The following is an 18,693-nucleotide window of genomic DNA, read 5'->3' on the forward strand; positions in this document are numbered from 1 at the left end:
TAACTATCTGTGGAAAACTTATTGAACGTCTTTCAGCTTAATTATACTTTTATGCAATGTTCAAAGTGGGAAAAAAGCAGAGGCGGTATGTTTTATTATGATTTTGAATGCTCATGCCGGCTATTTAAATGTTGAAATACAGTGAGGGTATGTTGTCTAAAAGAAAAAAAATGAAATCTTTAAGTTTTAAGTCCCACGCTTATGCCGGTTAGGCTAAAAGAGACGGTGATGATAAGAATTGAACAAAATGTTGGCATGAAAAAAGTGGGAGGAAACGGGAGAGCCCCGAAAAAACCCACACACGGTGTTTGCCAACCACAAAGTTCACTTGGCGCGAGCTGGGATCGAGCTAGGGACCCATGCACCAGAGGTGAACGCTCTACACACTGAGCCAGCGCGGCCCCTTTTGCGTAATAGATTACATTTTTATTTACGATGACTGAAAACCACTGGAGAAGAGCTTGTCTTTAGTTACGGAGGAGAGGACATGGAGAGACTTTGATCCCTCCCCAACAACTTTCTGAAAAAATATACAAAAAATATCCCCTTATGTTGTATTATAGAGCTAGGGACCCACGAAAATGCTCAAAAACCGAGTTTTATATTAACAATTTCCTGCGGGAAAACCCCCGGATCCCTATTCGACTGAGGAGAATTCCAAATTCCCGGAAGATTTGTCCCCATAGCAGACAACACCTAAATCCACCCATGCTCGAAACACTACATTTATATGAATTAAGGCAAGAAGACACGCACGCACACACATACATACGAAAGGAACAATTCAATATGGCGCATCAAAATGCATAAACTAGATGAACTTTGAAAACAAAAGGTAGGAAAAAGATAACAAAAATGTCGGTGTTGTCAACTAAGAAATTATTTCTACATAAAAAATAAAATCTTTTTACGCGAAAAGTTATATGTCAATTACTACGTATAACATTGGATTTATTAAAGGATTTGGCATCTACTCTCCAGTGACGCTATGTCTTGATCACTGAAAAACCAGAGACAGTATGGCATAAAACCGCATACAGTCTCACTTCAACCACTGCTTTTGTGTTTATAGGTGAACGAAATACAGTATTGACTGGGGAAACAATCGTAACGTATTTGTGCCATAGTTCAGGGAAATCACTTTACTTCTCTTTTCAAGATGCTTAAGAAACGCTATACTGTCAAGGATTGCTGGTGCATCTTCAACTTTAAGCATGCAAGAAGTACCAGACTGTGAAAAAAGTAAAAAGGACCGGAATAGAGAATACTAGGCAATACCAAATTAGATTTTGAAAATAATCGGTCATATGTAGCTCTGGAGAGTCCAGCTACTGGTGCAGTAAGATCATTTCGTGTGACGTAACAATAGCAGCGCCCTGACTCTCTGTCTAAGTGACATAAAAAAATAATAGTCTTAAAGAAAAAGTCAATATAATACTTAAATAAGGAATTCTAGGTCGGATAAAAAGACTCAGTGGTTGTTTTCCACTACAGATTCCAATAAATATATCAGTGAATGTGAAGCTGGAGTGGCGACAGGGCTATTCTCGAAGCATGGAAAAAATCAGAAAGTCGTCTCCTAACGAAAAATGATAAATTAGGAATATTCTGACCAATTTTCGGCGAGTAATTACTTTGAAAGGATCAGTCGTAAGTTGACACATTTTCTTCTAAGGAAAAATTTCTGAAAGTTTCTTGTATGCGTACACCATGTGTACTATACAGGTGTGAAGCAAGTAGCTATATATTCTGTGTGTTGAATCTTATACGAATTATACTCTGATACGATTGTAAGAACTATAACTGTGATTTTACTTGTGATTTTTTGCGATTTTAATGATTTTTTTAAATTCAGTATATTTTTCCTTTGTCTGTATTGCTGTTCAGTACATCGAACCTTCATCCAAATCATAACAGTTGAAGTAGGAGGGAATAGGGAAAAGTGGAGACAGAAGTGTAAGAAAACCTCTTCGCACTGGAATGTTTCGAGGTGGAGAATTAACATATTGGAACATCCATAATTACTAAACTATGTAAGATTAGAGATACTGTTAACTACTAGTTCACCAATTAATTAGGGCTTCATGTGAAATATATGTTATTAGACCTAGTTTACATGGATTACTATAATTAATTCGCAAGCGTCTGATAATAGTATCATTTTACTTACCTCCAGTAAGATTTTAGTGAGGGAGGAATTTCCTTCCAAAAACATTAAGTGGGGAAAAATTCCCCCATTTCCCCAGGATTTCGCATCCTATATTCCTCAGCAGCTGGAATCCTGGAACTAGCAGCACAGGTTTTATTTATTCAAGTTTTTGTATAAAAACCTCCTAACTATTAACACTTTTATTTCTAAGGTATTTAAATACTTAATAAACAAAGCACCAAACATTCTAAGTGTCTTTCAAGTAAGTGCAAATGTTATATTTTTACTTCAATGTTTAAAAGTTTTATACGTTAAAATAAACTTTTATGACGTGCGTGTGTTAGTGTAGTAGTATAATTTGATGCCTTGAGAATATTATTTAGTGTAAAGCAGTATAGTACATTGAGGTGTTGTAGAACCAATTGGTATTTAATGGTTTTAGTATGACTAAATATTTACTTATTCAAGGGGCAGCGATGGCTCGGTGGCAAAGTGCGCCTTGATCCCAGGTTGTGCCATGTGAGCTTCGTAGTGGACAATCACTTTATGCGTGGTTTTCCTCGGGGTCCCCCCCCCCCTTTCGTCCACTTTCTTTATTTTACCATCAGTTCACTCTCCTACTTTCTGTCTCCCTTAGCTTTGGTGCATAATCATGGGAATAAAATTAAAAATTTCATTTGATCAATGATTGTATATTTAGAAATAAAATATTATCTTTAGTATTAATGTCACACAATTATGGTCTTTAGGTTCAAGGAGACTATAAAAGAAGTTATGAGATGAAGTGGACAAAACGGGAAAACTCCGAGAAGACCTATCCTCACTATGTTCTTCATAACCAACACAAATAAACTGGGATCGAATCATAGACATCGTGCATTTGAGTTAAGCGCTCTCCTACTAAGCCACTGCACCTCCTCTGCTGGGTAGAACTTTCGTATTCAATATATATGAAGGTACTTGAAGTAGTTATGCTTTCGTAAAACGATCAATCGCCAGCATGCTAACCTTCGAAATATGATCCAAAGTTAGTTCACAATTTTCGTTATAATCATGTCTTTGCGCTAGGTTATGTGAGCAACAACTTACAAATATTGTTCGTAAATATAATTTCGTTTCTCCAAATATGTAAAGGTAACCAAGAAAGTCGCTTTTTCAGCCACCACATTCGAACTTCGATATGTCACCTAAGACGTACCTCGAAGATCAAAAATAGTCCCCACCAGCATCGATAATGTTCTGTCAATGTTCTGGAAGGCCATGGATTCCATCGCGGTAGAATTTGGTGTGCCGTGAAACGAAGAAGGTATCAAGTGCATTTTGCACCTCTACTAGCGATTTAAACTGGCGTCCTCTAAGGTGATTGTCCAAGGAATTGAACAGGTGATAATTGGAGAGTCCAATGTCCGGGGAATATGGTGGATGCAATAGTGTTTCCCATCCAAGGCATAGAATGGTGATCTAGCTCGTCCTAGCCTCGTGGGACTTAGCGTTGTCCTGTGAGAGGAGGACCCCTTTAAGATTCAAAAGTGCTGGCTCCACAGTTTTGAGTTTCTGTTGAACATGGCTCAACTGCTGACAGTAAATAGTTGCATTAATGCTCTGACAAGCTGGTAGCAGCTCCCGATGACGATGCCGCGAGCAGTCCACCAAACACACAGGAGGACCTTCTTCTCGTGCAGTGTTGGTTTCGGGTGTTTCGGAACCGCTTCACGGGATGCTAACCAATAATGACGCGCTTCGGACAGGACCTACTTGGTAGAGCTTCGGACAGGATCTACTTCTCATTACATGTCTGCATCCTGTCCAGAAATGACTCCTTTTTCAGACAAGACAGCAAAGAAACACAGGCGTCTGCTCGCGTTTCCTTCTGGCCTGGTATCAAATCATGTTGGACCCATCGACCCAATTTATAGAGATTCCCAAGTTGACGAAGGTGCTGCCGAATGGTTTCTCCACTCACACTGAATTGAAGTCCCGGTTCCTCACATGTCTGGCCACTGTTCGCCTCTTTGCTGCCTGAAGATCTTCATTTTGTACATGTGTTGGTCTTCCGGCACGTGGTGCGTCTTTGAGTATTTCGTCACCGTCCTTAAACTTGTAAAACCATCGCTACACTGTCCGCGTAGTCACGACACCCTCACCAAAGGTCTGGCATATCTTCCGCCCCGCTCAAGCGGTGTTTGACCTCAGTTTAACTCGTACAGCATACACGCCCTTATGACGTTCTAGAGTGGATATTCAATGTTCACTCTATTCTTACACAAGTTCACGGTGTAACTGAACTGCCATAACCAGGTTATATATTGGATATATTCACGCCAACAACTAACCTTCGCCTGATCTTCATTAGTATTCAACTCACGGTGTACAAGCCTCCTCAAAAAGCGCAGAACTTTCTTGATTATCTTTATACTATCAATGCACTGAAAAATTAATACAGCTTTATTTATACTCAATTTTAGATTTCCTGAGTACAGGGAGTTTTTGGATATTCAGGAGGAGTTTTTATTGGGTTCGTCAATTCTAGTTGCACCTGTTTTATACGAGGGAGCTACTGAAGTTAATGTTACTCTTCCAGACGGCACCTGGTACCTGGAATATACGGTAAGATTTATTGTAGTTTTTATATGATTGGAGATTAACAGTTATTTATTCATCAAAGGTTGGTAGCTGAGGACTCCTTGATTATAAAACACACGTAAATCCATAATAGAAATCTATTGTACAAGAAATCCTGATAAGAATGTTTTACATAAAGTGAGCCTAATCGGTTACTTGAGCCTAATTTACTTGAGCCTAATCGGTTTGCGCACAACAATTAACTAAAGAAACTAGCTGTTCTTTTTATGATTCATTTTTTCTGGCTTCACATTCTTATAATTCATCAGAATTATCAGTGGATTTATTATTGCTGACGTAAGTAATGCGTAAGAAGCAGTGTTCGTAGTTGGATGGAAATTTCCCTAACCTAGAGAAATTTTGTAGGTAAATTTAGCAAAAGAGGGAAAAGGGAATTTTTTTTCGATAAAACATGAAAATTTAGGGAAATTCTTGTGCTAACTTGATTGACCAATATAAATGTTTAAATTTTTCTATGTTCTTCAGAAATAAACCAATACACTAGCAATAGTGTGTGTGTCTGTTTTGTCCGTTGAAAGTAGCATAATTTGTACCCATTTTTGGCTCGGTGTATTTGTGTCTACTTTTTGTTTAAAAAAAAAGTGTAGGAAAAGTAAGAAAAATAGGGCTAGAAGCAAAAAGCAAAGGAACAAAACAAATGTGGTTGGCCCTTCCTTTAATATAGCTAAGCTAATCTTGTCACATAACTGTTGTTATAGGAAATGAACACTCAACAAACTAGGGAAAGTTTGAAAGAGAAAAAAAATATATCAGTCTAGGGAATTTTGATCCGACTCGTACATCTTATTTACAACAAAATAAATAGCAGCAAAAGATAAAAAAATACAAATAGCAAATAAATTATTTAAAATGAAGACAATAATCATGGAAATAAATGACTTTTTTGAAACTTTCTAAACCGAATTTTACATTCCACTGTTACTTGATTCTTTTCTGTAAGACTTTTTTTTTCATTAGTGTAATATTTTGGTGCGATTTTCTATCACATATTTTGTTCTACCTGTGTAAAAGGGATTTATCCTATCGGATGTAAAAAAAAAAAAAAAAAAATGTAGGATGTACCATCAGAGTCGTGAAGTACATTCGAAATATACTATAATCCAAATTTAGTAGTAATATATGCAGTTTATAATATAAACTATTTTTAAATAAAGTCTTCCGTAAATTAAAAAAATCATGTGATCTAATTGGAATATTCTTTATAATCAGCGACAGAACCTGATATATTCTTGTAAGAAGTGACACCTTGTTTCATTATTTGAATAGGCTGAACAATACCAAGGCGGGGAAGGAGTAATTACCGTGGCCAGCAACGACACAGGAAGTCCTCCAATATTCTTCAGAGGTGGTTCTATTATACCTTTACAATCGGCAGCATTAAACACTCAAGCCAGGTAACAACATAGAAAAGTAGTATACTTACAAACTAGATTTAATATACATTTTTTTAAAATAAACAATATTATAACATTGGATTCAATTGTGATTTATGTAAAATAATAATGTGTTTGGAATTAGTTAATACCCAATAATTTAATGTTAGTACTTAATAAGTTACTGGAAAGTATGATATCCAGCTATTTTAGGAGCTTCTCGTAGCTTTACTGTTAGAACACTCGCTTTCAGTGCTTTGGTGTCAGGTTCAACATTCCTAGGATAGTTTGGACATTTCCATAATAAATGATCGCACCCCTTTTATAACTGCACTCTGGTTTGCGTCTTGACAACGAACAAAATACTGTAGCACTCAAATATATAGTATAAGATCACCCTTATAAAAACATGATTTTCGACTATTATATTTACATTTGTTATTTTACTGGAAAAAATAATTTTGTATTCTGAAAGACCAAGCCATTTTACATAAAGAACCACTGTTTTGAATTGGTTTTGGTGGTGGTTCAATTTTGGATAACTTGCCGAATGTAAACCTATTCATGCCTAATGAGCCGAAATAAAGGATTCACAAATACACAGTACTTAAGCAGCGCCGTAACTTAGATTTTTTTCTGGAGGGCCAAGCATTCATCTTTGGGCACCTGCTAGGTGAAGTTGTTTTAGGCCCTGCCGAAAAATTCGAAAATAGGCTCCTTCTCTCCATCTTTCTCTTATTCTTTGTGGGAACCCCGGAACCTGTGGTCCCTTCCCTCGCCCCTGGATCCGTTCCATACATGACAAATTAATTAAGAAGACAATATTGGCAAATCTCAAAGCCATACGAATAAATATTATTTCTAGGGCCCCTAATAGCAGAATTTTTTTACTGAAATGGGCCCACGAATCATTTTTATTTTATTTACCTCTTGTGTGATGTTTTGTTTATGTAATGCAATGAATATGTTTGATGCTTCATTTATAATTTAATGTTTGTACCATATATGGAGTAAGAAAATTTTGTCTTAAAGTGACCCCCCTCGAACGGCGGTGAGCTTACTGTGGGCTGTTGTCCCTCCTGCTCCCACAAGTTACGGCCCTGTACTTAAGTATGAAGGTGCAACAAAATAGAAAAACATTCGTTTTCTGGTAACAATCTACCCGTGTGAAAGTGATTACACCATAAATCGATTTTTTGAGCTTGAAAATCTGTCGCAAAATTCTAATTTTCACGGGTTTTTGCTAGTAGTCTATAAAAACAGCTATTTGTCGTAAAATATCATAAACTTGATGACACTACTATCTCTTACTGACAACACAAAACTGAAGGCCGATTTATACTTATGTTTACATACGGTAACTGTGCTTGATCGACGGTTAGCGAACGCGCCTTTGGCGCGGGAGACCCGGGTTCGATTTCCGGCGGGAGCTCATGTGGTTCGGATTCTACGTTAATCAATAGGTCCACGTCTCATATAGCCTCGCTGCTGAACGGGTCATAAAAATCAATCAATCAAAACTGTGTTTGATCGGAGACAGGGACAGTGTTTCTTTCGAAATGGCAAATGTCAACTAATTGTTTTTTTTTTTTTTAAAAAAAAGCAAAAGTGAGAGAGAGATAGCTCATATGTTGAGCATTAGTAAATAGTGTGTTCACCAAAACATTAAGCGATATGAAGACACGAAACAAGTATCCGAATGTAAGAGTTGCGGATGGAAATACATTCTTGATAGTCGTGCTGTTAGATAGCCATGGTGGATGGTTCTGCAAATACGAATAGATATAATGAAGGAATATATGATTCTCTCAAAGACGAAATTAGTGGGAAAAGGGAAGACTTAGTTGTATCAAGATAATGCAGTTGTCATGTCTCCCGAAACGCTAAGAAGTGGTTCAACGAGATGAAAATTCCTCTGCTAGAGGGTCCAAGACAATCGCCAGAATATGAACCGAACTGAAGAGATATGGGACTTGATGAACTGTAAATTAGTATAAGAGAAGATTGATTCTGTGTTGGAGCCCAGAAACCGATTGCTGAAACGTTAGAAACCTTCAGGACCAAAAAGAAACTTTTCAGAAAGTATAGGTCATGATAAGGACCGATTTCGGCCTATCAATGGATTTTTATAAAAATTGATACCTGTCATCTACACGATATTCCGCGTCAAAGGTCGTTTAGATTATCTTGATATCATTTCCGGTTTGTCCCTGTAGAGCGCTCGGAAGTTACCCCTAACTCTAACCTTCGAAAAGCCGACGTAGGTGCGTGAGAAACGGATAAAGGCACATAAAATAACCAAATAGCAAGACCACAGGGTGATTTGTTACATCATGAGAGCAATTTTTTTTTTTTTTTTTTAGGAAAAAGCGTGTTCGGTCAACCTGTATTTCGCTATCAATATTCGTTTTCGGAGTTGTAGTAACAATAGAGCAGACACTTAGAACAACACCAAAAATTGCCAAACTGTAGTCTGATATGTGTACTAGAACATACTAGAGACTCAGATTGTTCTTGAAGTCTCCTATATATGAAACAAAACTTTGCACTTGAAATCGCATGTCTGATATGAATCCACAGTAAAGCACAAAAAAATCAATTATGCAAACAAAATAAACTATCAAAGGAAAATATGTGAAGACTTTTGTGTTAAATATCGTCCTGAAGAATGTTTGATCGTATTCTGTATCGTCAGTTCAGTCATCATCCACTTTACCCTGGGCATCTTCAACGTAATCCTCCTAAGATGCTGGGCCATGGAATGCGGTTGGGTCGTGCGTGGGAAACCCTAGATAATCACGAGACCGAAGCTACGTGAGCACAGCAGCCTATCACACTGGCACCGGCCTTACACGGGGAGTACGATTCCAGAATATCAGCAAGATCGTAATTTATCCAGAGAGTGTAGGTACGGGAAGTCGTGTGGCGAGACTGGATTTTAACACGACTGACATAATCCTTTTGCTGATTAAGAAAGAATTAATGGGCGAATCCTGTGTGCACATGCTCCCTAGTATAGCTTTATGTTTGAGTTGGAAAACGTTGATAGTTAGTTTACGCAGCATTTCTTCTGACAATACAGCAAAGTTCGATAGATTTGCCGCATCCTACACATCCTACAAACTACTGCACAGGATAGAGCATCCGACCAGCTTGCAACTTCGGCCCAAAAGAAGCCACCAGTCTGTACCGCCACGCCAAACAAAGACAAACCATCAAGCCAACCCTCAACGTCAATCCATAATCAACCAGCAGATCCAACCTCAGCACCGATCAGAGGCAGACCTGCGGAGGGTCACGGTGAACAGTCAACCAAATGACATTTCATAAAAAGCGACTAAGGATCTAGAGTTTGATCCAGAAGCAACACAAAAGTGTGTAAAAGCCCATAAAGGATAAGCCCATAAAGCCGATTTCTCCTGACGAAGACAACTTCTACTCACAACAAGTGCATTATCTGCCCAAACATTTCACATTTTATTATAATTTCCGTTCAGGCAAAAGCGCAGATATGTATATGAAGTTTAATGTCATAGTCCCAGACAGCTCCAGGTGATGCACACATCACTTCCATAACAAAAACTTGAAGCCAGATGTGAACGTGAAATAAGCCAACCAGTCTCGTGTGGAAGCAAAAATGTGTTCTCGACTCCGCCAATTCCAGAATGAAGAGATTGAAGTCCCTGGAATATATTATGCTTAATAGCCAGATTCAATTATTGGGGACTATGTGCGAATTGTTTGGCGTTTTGCAATATATTTAGACCTCCACTCATACTTGACACCTCCCACGACGAGTACATTGCACGAAGAATGCATGCTCTTCTTTACAAAGAAAACGACGCTAACCAAGAAAGGTTGGGATCGCGAGCGGAACAAAATAAAATGAGCTCCGATGGATGCGGTAGATCTCTTGCACTTTTCTGTATTGTCCGAAGAGATGCTGCGTAAACTGATTATCAACGTTTTTCAACTCAAACAAACACAAAGCTATACTAGGGAGCATGTGCACACTGGATTCGCCCATGAATTCTTTCTTAATCAGCAAAAGGATTATGTCAGTCGTGTTAAAATCCAGTCTCGCCACACGCCGTACCTACACTCTCTGGATAAAGTACGATGTTGCTGATATTCTGGAATCGTACTCCCCGTGTAAGGCCGGTGCTAGTGTGATAGGCTGCTGTGCTCACGTAGCTTTGGTCTTGTGGTATTTAGGGTTTCGCACGCACGACCAAACCGCATTCCATGGCCCAGCATCTTAGGAGGATTACGTTGAAGATGCCCAGGGTAAAGTGGATGATGACTGAACTGACGATACAGAATACGATCAAACATTCTTCAGGACGATATTTAACACAAGTCTTCACATATTTTCCTTTGATAGTTTATTGTTTGCATAATTGATTTTTTTGTGTTTTACTATGGATTCATATCAGACATGCGATTTCAAGTGCAAAGTTTTGTTTTATATATAGGGGACTCCAAGAACAATCTGAGTCTCTAGTATGTTCAAGTACACATATCAGACTACAGTTTGGCAATTTTTGGTGTTGTTCTGAGTGTCCGCTCTATTGTTACTACAACTCCGAAAACGAATATTGATAGCGAAATACAAGCTGACTGAACACGCTTTTCCCTAAACAAATTGCTCTCATGATGAACAAATCAACCCGTGGTCTTGCTATTTGGTTATTTTATGTGCCTTTATCAGCAGAATAAAACTCTGATAACAAAAGGCACATATTAAGAATTTTGCCATCATGTTGGCGCTTTCCACGAAAATCCGTTTCTCACGCACCTACGTCGGCTTTTCGAAGGTTGGAGTTAGGAATAACTTCCGGACGCTCTACAGGGACAACCGGAAATGATCTCAAGATAATCTGAACGACCTTTGACGCGGAATATCGTGTAGATAACAAGTATCAATTTTCATAAAACTTCATCGATAGGCAGAAATCGACCCTTATTATGACCCATTCTTTGTTAAGGTACAGACATGTAGGCAGGAATGTATTTCGGGAGGGGCATTTCGGGGGTTCAAATTCAATCCGAGGATAAATTATATTAAATTGTGTAAACTTGCCCCTAGAATTAGACTAAATTTAAAGAAAAATCAGAATTTTAGGGATCCAGACCACCAAAACCCATCTCCTGCGTACGTCCCTGGTAAGACCAATGCCAGAAAGTGGAAAGAGGACTGTACAGCACAAAAGGTGGGCCAACAAAGTATTAATGAGATACGTAAACAAAAATTAAGACTTTCGACAGTTAAATGATGAAAAACAAGAAGAAACAGTGGAATCATATTTTTACAGATTTTGCAGAGGTATAAAATCGCTGTTTTCACGACATCACTTGAACATAAGAAAATTTTCATGGAAGCCAAGCTGATTTTTTGTCTTTGTCATAATTTTCGAAAAAGGAATGGTATATTTTTGTTTAAAATAAACTGTGTCTGCATCTAAGAAGGCAAATGTTCGTTCATTTCCGGCAAATTAGCCAAAATTAAAAAGTCCGGGAAAACCACCAAAACCAATTCAAAACAGTGTGTTCTTATGTAAATTGATTGTTCTTTGAGAATATGTACTTATTTTGTTCGAAAAATAACGAATGTGACTGTAACAGTCGAAAAACATGTTTTTGTAAGAGTGGTCTTATATACTTGATCGCTACAGTAGAATTTCAGTTACCGAGGCACATAGAGAACGTCTCTAAACTTAGACTCTGGTAAAGACAGTAAATTTAATATCAGGAAACTTACATTTATGAATGAATATATACTAGTAGTTGAAACAGCCAGTATTATATACCCTCACATACTTCAAGTATAGGAGGTATATACCCTCTGACACCTCAAGTATTTGAGGTTTTAACGTGACTTATTTTTTAGTAAATATTAAGGAATATTTTAACATCGGGGAAGAATATCTGTTTGCAATAATACCAATATTATGCTTTATACCACAGCATGTGAGGTTTCGACATCACCAATATGTTTTGAGGTTTAACCCCAAAATATCTGCTAACCTCAGAAACAGTTTTAACCTTTAAAAAACTTTTATCTTGAAAAATATTTTACCTTCCAACTTCTAAAAGAATTTAAACCTGAACAAATTATTTTTTTGTTTGGAATATGAAATATGAATAGCCATTATTACAATCATTGTTACTCGTAAAGATACTAACGGACCGACTACATTAACATAGTCGGCCAAGCTATCCATTGCAGAAACAGAATTCAAAAATTTGCCTCCGTTCAACAGTTGTCTGTGGAGTAAAGGACATACTAACATTACAATCATTAAAGCCCATTAGTTGGGTCCTAACAAACAGATATTTAACACACTTTTACGAACATTCCCAGTATTCCAAATGTAATTCAACTCCATCTCTGTGTTTGTCATGCTGTAACCATCGATAAAGGCCTGTGGATTATCACTATGACGTCATCATTGGTAGGCGTTTCGAATCCGTCGTTACTTTGAAGTGATGAACGATTCAAAACTATTTAATTAATCGTTTCTCACGTTTAAACTAAAAATACTACTATAAAAGTTAGCTGAAAGGCATCAGGCTAAAATTTGTTAACCTTTTATAGCAGTTATGCTATAATGTTAGTGTTTGTCCTGGGAAATATGTCTTATACGTTAACCTTAAATGTTTCAGATTTTTTAAAGAAGAAATATCCTAATTTTGTAAATTCTCATAATACACCATCTAAATAAATTCCACTCTAGGTCCAGTTACAAGCAATAATATACTTTTTTTAGCAACAAGAATATAGTAAACACAAAGTGTCGTGAAATTTGAGTCTGGAGGAAGGGGAGGGATAAAGAAAAATTTACAGGTAAGTTAATCATCATCATTATATATATTCTGCCATTATTGGCAGGTCACTTGCCGCTTTCATGCTCAATGGTCTTCCGTTAACCTCTTCGTCTTCACGTACGATTTTTCTGTTTTGACATTGTGCATCAATTATAAACTGCTTTGTTTCTTCCCTCTCTTTCCTGTCACCATACCCCCTAGCACGTCACTTGTGATAAAGTTCCTTCTTAGCCAACGTCCCAAACTGTCTCTCTTCCTCTTCTTAATAATATCTAAAATTGTTCTTTTCTCCCACACTATTTCTAACACACTCTCATTCGTTTTCCGCTCGACCTAGCTAATTCTCTCCATTCTTGCACATTCATCTCTACATTTAGAAATTGTCCAGTGGTTTCTCATCATTATTGAGTACTGTTCATGTTTCTTTCTCATAGAGTACAATTCTTCACTTAAAGCATTTTATGAGTCTTATTTCAACTCTGTATTCAAACTCTGAGATTCTTTCTCCTAAAAGCTTCTTTCGCCATTCCTATTCTTGCTTTTATTTCACGCTCACACTTCATATCATCACTATAATACTACCTAGGTATAGAAAAGTAGTCACCTGTTCTATTTTCTTCGGTCCCACTTTTATATTTGACATTGACTGCTTCATTCCAATCACCATGACTTTACTTTCTAACATTTATTTTAATCTCATATTTTCCACAGGCATTTCTCAAGTTTTCTAAGATATTATTGATTTTCATTGCAGATTTCGCAACAAGCGTGATATCAAGTAGAAATCGTATACATCATTCTACTTCCTACTGAAATGCGTCTTGGCTATTTCTCACTGTCTCTTCTAGATAGGTTGGCAAGACACAGCATCCCTATCGAACTCCCCTTCCAATTGAACTCTCCTCTGTCATTTCCGCCCCTATTCTAATGCTTACGTCCTGGTTCATATATAGGTTTCTTATTGATCTTTGGATCTTTCCATTCCAAAACAAACTTTCTTTAGAACTCCAAACAACAATTCCCAATTCACACAGTCAAAAGCTTTTCCTAGATCAATAAATACTACTTACGCCTCTTTTCCTTTTTCTACACCTTACACCTTTCACCGATCACCCTTAATAATCTAATTGTACCTGTTGTAACCTTACCTATTCTGAACACGAACTATTCCTCTTCAACTTTTCCACTTGTTCTTCCCTACAACCTTCTGTTCAGATTTCAAAGTAAACTTTTTGCTGCATGAGATATGAGACTAAAGTTCTATAATCCTCACTTCTCTCTTGGTTCGATTTCTAGGCACTGATACCACGATCGTTTTCAGGAAGTCTTTTGGCCTCTCTCCTGTTTCATATATTTCATTGCAGATTCGGAGAATTCTTTCTTCTTATAAATCACTTTGATAACAAAAAAGCAATTATTTCAATAACATATAAATTAAATTTAATAATATGCCGTCAACGTTCATTCTTTAAGTGATATTTCCATTATTGTATCTTTTACAGTCGACAGAACAACTTTGAACTCCTTGTTCTTTTGGACGCAGAAGAGACGGCAGCTGGACAATTATTCTGGGACGACGGAGAGACGATACAGAGCGTTGAGAAACAACAGTTCCATTGGCTTAACTTCACGTACAGTCAGGTAATGTAAAATATTAAGAACATTAGAATATCGTTAGATAAAGATACATTTGTATGTAGTAGAGACTAGTACAGTCACCTGCGACTTCATAACGAAGGGAAAGAAAGTAGAGAAGAAATTTTGGCAGTATAAAAGTAGTCATTGCTTCAACCCTGATGTACCTGCAAAATCATCGATTTCGCCACTGGATATTCCTGTTTGTCTAGAGTAGTCATTGCTTCAACCCTGATATACCTGCAAACCATCGATTTCGCCACCGTATATTCCTGTTTGTCTAGATTAGTCATTGATTCAATCCTGGTACACCTGCAAAGCCACCGATTTCGCCACGGTATATTCCTGTTTGTCTACAGTAGTATTGCTTCAACCCTGATGTATCTGCAAACCATCGATTTCGCCAGTGGATGATCCTGTTTGCCTAGAGTAATCATTGCTTCAACCCTGATGTACCTGCAAACCATCGATTTCACCACCGTATAATCGTGTTTGTCTAGAGTAGTCACTGCTTCAACCCTGGTGTATCTGAAAACCATCGATTTCGCCACCGTATAATCCTGTTTGTCTAGAGTAGTCATTGCTTAACCCTGATGTACCTACTAAAACCCGCCACCTTGTATTCCTGTTTGTCTATCAGAAGTGTTATGAACCCCCGCATTTCTCGTCTGCCCCTTGTTTGTTGCTATGGCTTATTTTAAGGTGACAGATTTAGAAAATCGAAAAACGGGATACTTATCAAACTGGTATAATTTGATAGTTCATCTAGGTAAATCATTGTTATTATTCATGATCGCGAGGAATAAGTCTCTAGCTTTAAAAGTAACCAGATTTTATGTATTAAAGCTTATTCCGATTTTAGTTTTTTAATATTATCTTTTAACATTTAGCTGCAAACGTAATCGATTACCTCTTGCATTCACATATTTTTTATAACTGAATTTCTTGTAGAAGAGTTGAATTTTCGTTGAAAAAACCATTCAAACATATACAAGAAATTAATAGTATACTATGTAGCTACAAGCCAAAACGAGACACTCGTTCCGTTTGTATTTTCCTCGGGAAACCTGACGATTTTCTAAGAAACTGGGACAACACTGTTAAAAGCTGAGACGTTCCGTCACCCTAGGTCAAAGACGGCGATCCTAGGGGGCCCAAGGGGCCCTGGCCCCGCAAAGCTCATGTAGGCCCCCTCATTGTATTTTCATAGAATTAATAGAGAAATTTCATTCTATTAATTCTATGAAAATGGGTCAAAACTCCCTTAAACTTGAGCTAACCCGTTCCTACCTCTACCCTACTTATCCCTATCTTACTCTACTGTGTCCTACCATCGATGCGCAGCTCGAGCGTGTATTGTAAAGTTTACCAAAGGCGCATTTGTTATGCCAAATTTAAGTCAATAAATTAGCCAATATGCGTTAACTAACAGTAAAGTAATACGAAAGAAAAAGTAAGCTTACCTCGAAACACGTTGACTAGCAGCGGTAAGTTCCAAGTTCTTAATGTATTGCTCACGAGATCCATTGTGTTGCTGTCAGGTGACAATGACTTATCACTTCACATCATTGAGACTTTGGCGTTGAAAGTTGGATAGTGTAAACAAAAGTCTGTTTCACACACGTTGTTTGAATTCCAAGCGGTGTAAACTTGTGATGGTTAGATAAATGTCTTTTTTTTTCAGTAGAAACACTATATACTTTCACTCATACGCTCAAACCGCGATCCACACTTTCATACTCCCCATGTTTACCCAGAAATCAAATGGATACACGTGACCTTGTAACTAAACATTTTGGTCAGGGAATCCAAATCTTTACCAAATCACTTAAGATTTGGCTCGCATAACAAAATTAATCAACGAAAGACCAAATGCCCTGACCAAACAAATTTGGTATTCCTGACCAAGTCCTTTTTTTCAGTGTATATGATTCTAGTTCTATAGTTTCTGAATAACTTATTCTCATTTAAGATAATAATCCAAACTCAGTGGTGAGTCGAATCTATCCAAGACGTTTGGGCTTTCATTATAATCATAGCTATTCATTCATTCTCTTAACTTTATCTACAGACTTGCACTTCTATTTTCAAAAATTACATCAAAAGCCTGTACTTTGGGATCGCATCTTTTCTCTATAATTTCTGACTGATACTCAGATAGTGAGTAAGTGTGTATTTTGTATATTAGGCCATTTTTCCTCTAACACGTGTAAGTCATAAAAAAACATCGTTGTTTATAGTTTTTGCTGTTGATACAAAATTATAAAGAGATTGGAAACTATCTTGAGTAAGGAAAAAAAAACATTGGCTTAAGAAGCCCGAGGTTGTTTGTGGCTTTGTGTGAATGTGTCACTCAGTGTAGCATATGACTTATGTTTCACCATGGCCCTTCGTAACGCCTTGAAATTTAATTTAGTTTTATGAGTAATTTGTTCAAATACTAGTTAATTCTGTAGAACTGCATGCACATACACAATGTAACTGGTTTTATTTATTTTATTTTTTATTTATTTTTTCAGAATACACTTGTCATGGAGATTTTGAATGCTTATCCCAGTCTTGTATCGGACATTGGATTGAACACTGTATCAATCGTTGGGCTCCAGCAAGAGCCCTCAGGTATACTTGCCAATGATCAATCGCACTCTAATTTCACCTACGATCCAGTTATGGGCGTTCTTCACATATCGTTTGCAGACGAGGTTCTTTCATTGGCGGAACATTTGGTGATCCAAATCCAATACGATGAGAATATGATTGCTTCAAGAGCTGTTCACAAGTGTACAAGAAGATTGTTGAGTCTAGATACATGCCTTGAAGAATAGTATATTTGTTGTGTGTAATGAACAACACAAATTTATGATTGAATGGAATGATTCTGAATGTATAATAATGAACATATGCAATGAACACATGAATTCAAAACATTTGCTTTTAGTAAATACTAGTTTGTTGTGATCGAATCTTCGGCTTCCTGTACATTATAGGTAAAATCATGCTTAATTAAAAACTCTACTTTTATTCTTTTTCCAGTTTTGTGTGCCCACCAACTAACATACAGTTGCATAAATCTTAATACTTAAATCTACGGCTGCTATTCTAACAATAAACAACAAAATACATTCATGTTTAGTATCGTTACTATCCATTTTGAAGTAATTAAATCGAAACAATATCGTTTAAGTTGCAAATAAACTGTCATAATATTCACAAATATTCATGCTAAGATCTAAATATGATTACGTTCCGTCACGTATTTTGAAACAATTATGTTGGAAAATACAGTTTCAAGTTGCAATTAAATCGTTACAGTAGTTTTAAATCTGTAAATTGCCTATACACTAGTGATATCTATTGACGTCAGGCAGTCTGCGACATCTATTAGCGTAATTTTTACTATTAGGAATTATCTTGGCGTACATACACCTTTCTTGTTTATAAATAGGACATATCAAGATGGTTCGGCAAATAATACATGAAAGTCTTATTTAATGGGAGCAGAATCCGTGAACATTGCGAGAAATCCCGATTAGTTGGAGTTGGTACAAATTCTTCAGCCAATCGTCACTTGTGTTCATCAGTAGTTTGTTGTCAAGTGGTTTGATTAGCCGGCATATGACTGAAATGGACTGAAATGTGCTCATGGTTATCTGCAAGCCATGTCTCGTCGAAGGAAAATTTACATTAAAACTTTTGCTGAATCTACAACGAGAGTGCATTATGATATCATATAAATATAAAGCTATAATGTGCTATAATAAGCTATAATAAGCTATATATTTACGCTTCAGAGTAAGTTATAACACTGTAATACAGAAACAACTCTAGAAAGCTGTAAATTAACAACTATCGAGTACATTTTATTTCGTACTTCTTTTTTCAACTGGAATGTCATTCTGAAATACTTGGAAGTCGAAATTATCTATGATCTATGGGTGTCATTTGAGGAGAGCAGGGGGTGAGAAAAACACTTTTTTAAAAAATAAATTTTATATTAATATACTAGTAAGAAATGTCAAAGTCTTATGTCGGTGCATAGTCTTGTCTTCCCCTGCCAAAATCTGA

At 37.0% G+C, this 18,693-nt stretch overlaps 1 protein-coding gene across 2 annotated transcripts in view; it reads left to right on the forward strand.

Annotated features, from left to right (window-relative positions):
• LOC145673464 (lysosomal alpha-glucosidase-like) overlaps positions 1-17,649 on the forward strand; it is a 264,976-nt gene extending 247,327 nt beyond the window's left edge. For both annotated transcript variants that reach the window (XM_081743185.1, XM_081743184.1), the window contains exons 18-21: positions 4,615-4,756; positions 6,059-6,186; positions 14,496-14,634; positions 17,148-17,649. In XM_081743185.1, coding sequence (XP_081599311.1) covers positions 4,615-4,756; positions 6,059-6,186; positions 14,496-14,634; positions 17,148-17,453 — 715 coding nt within the window. In that variant the 3' untranslated portion in view covers positions 17,454-17,649. The remainder of the gene's footprint in view (positions 1-4,614; positions 4,757-6,058; positions 6,187-14,495; positions 14,635-17,147) is intronic.
• Positions 17,650-18,693: the final 1,044 nt, after the last annotated feature.

This window comes from Thermobia domestica, chromosome 16 (genome assembly GCF_964235325.1).
Source record: "Thermobia domestica chromosome 16, izTheDome1.hap1.1, whole genome shotgun sequence".
Taxonomy (NCBI): Eukaryota; Metazoa; Arthropoda; class Insecta; order Zygentoma; family Lepismatidae; genus Thermobia; species Thermobia domestica.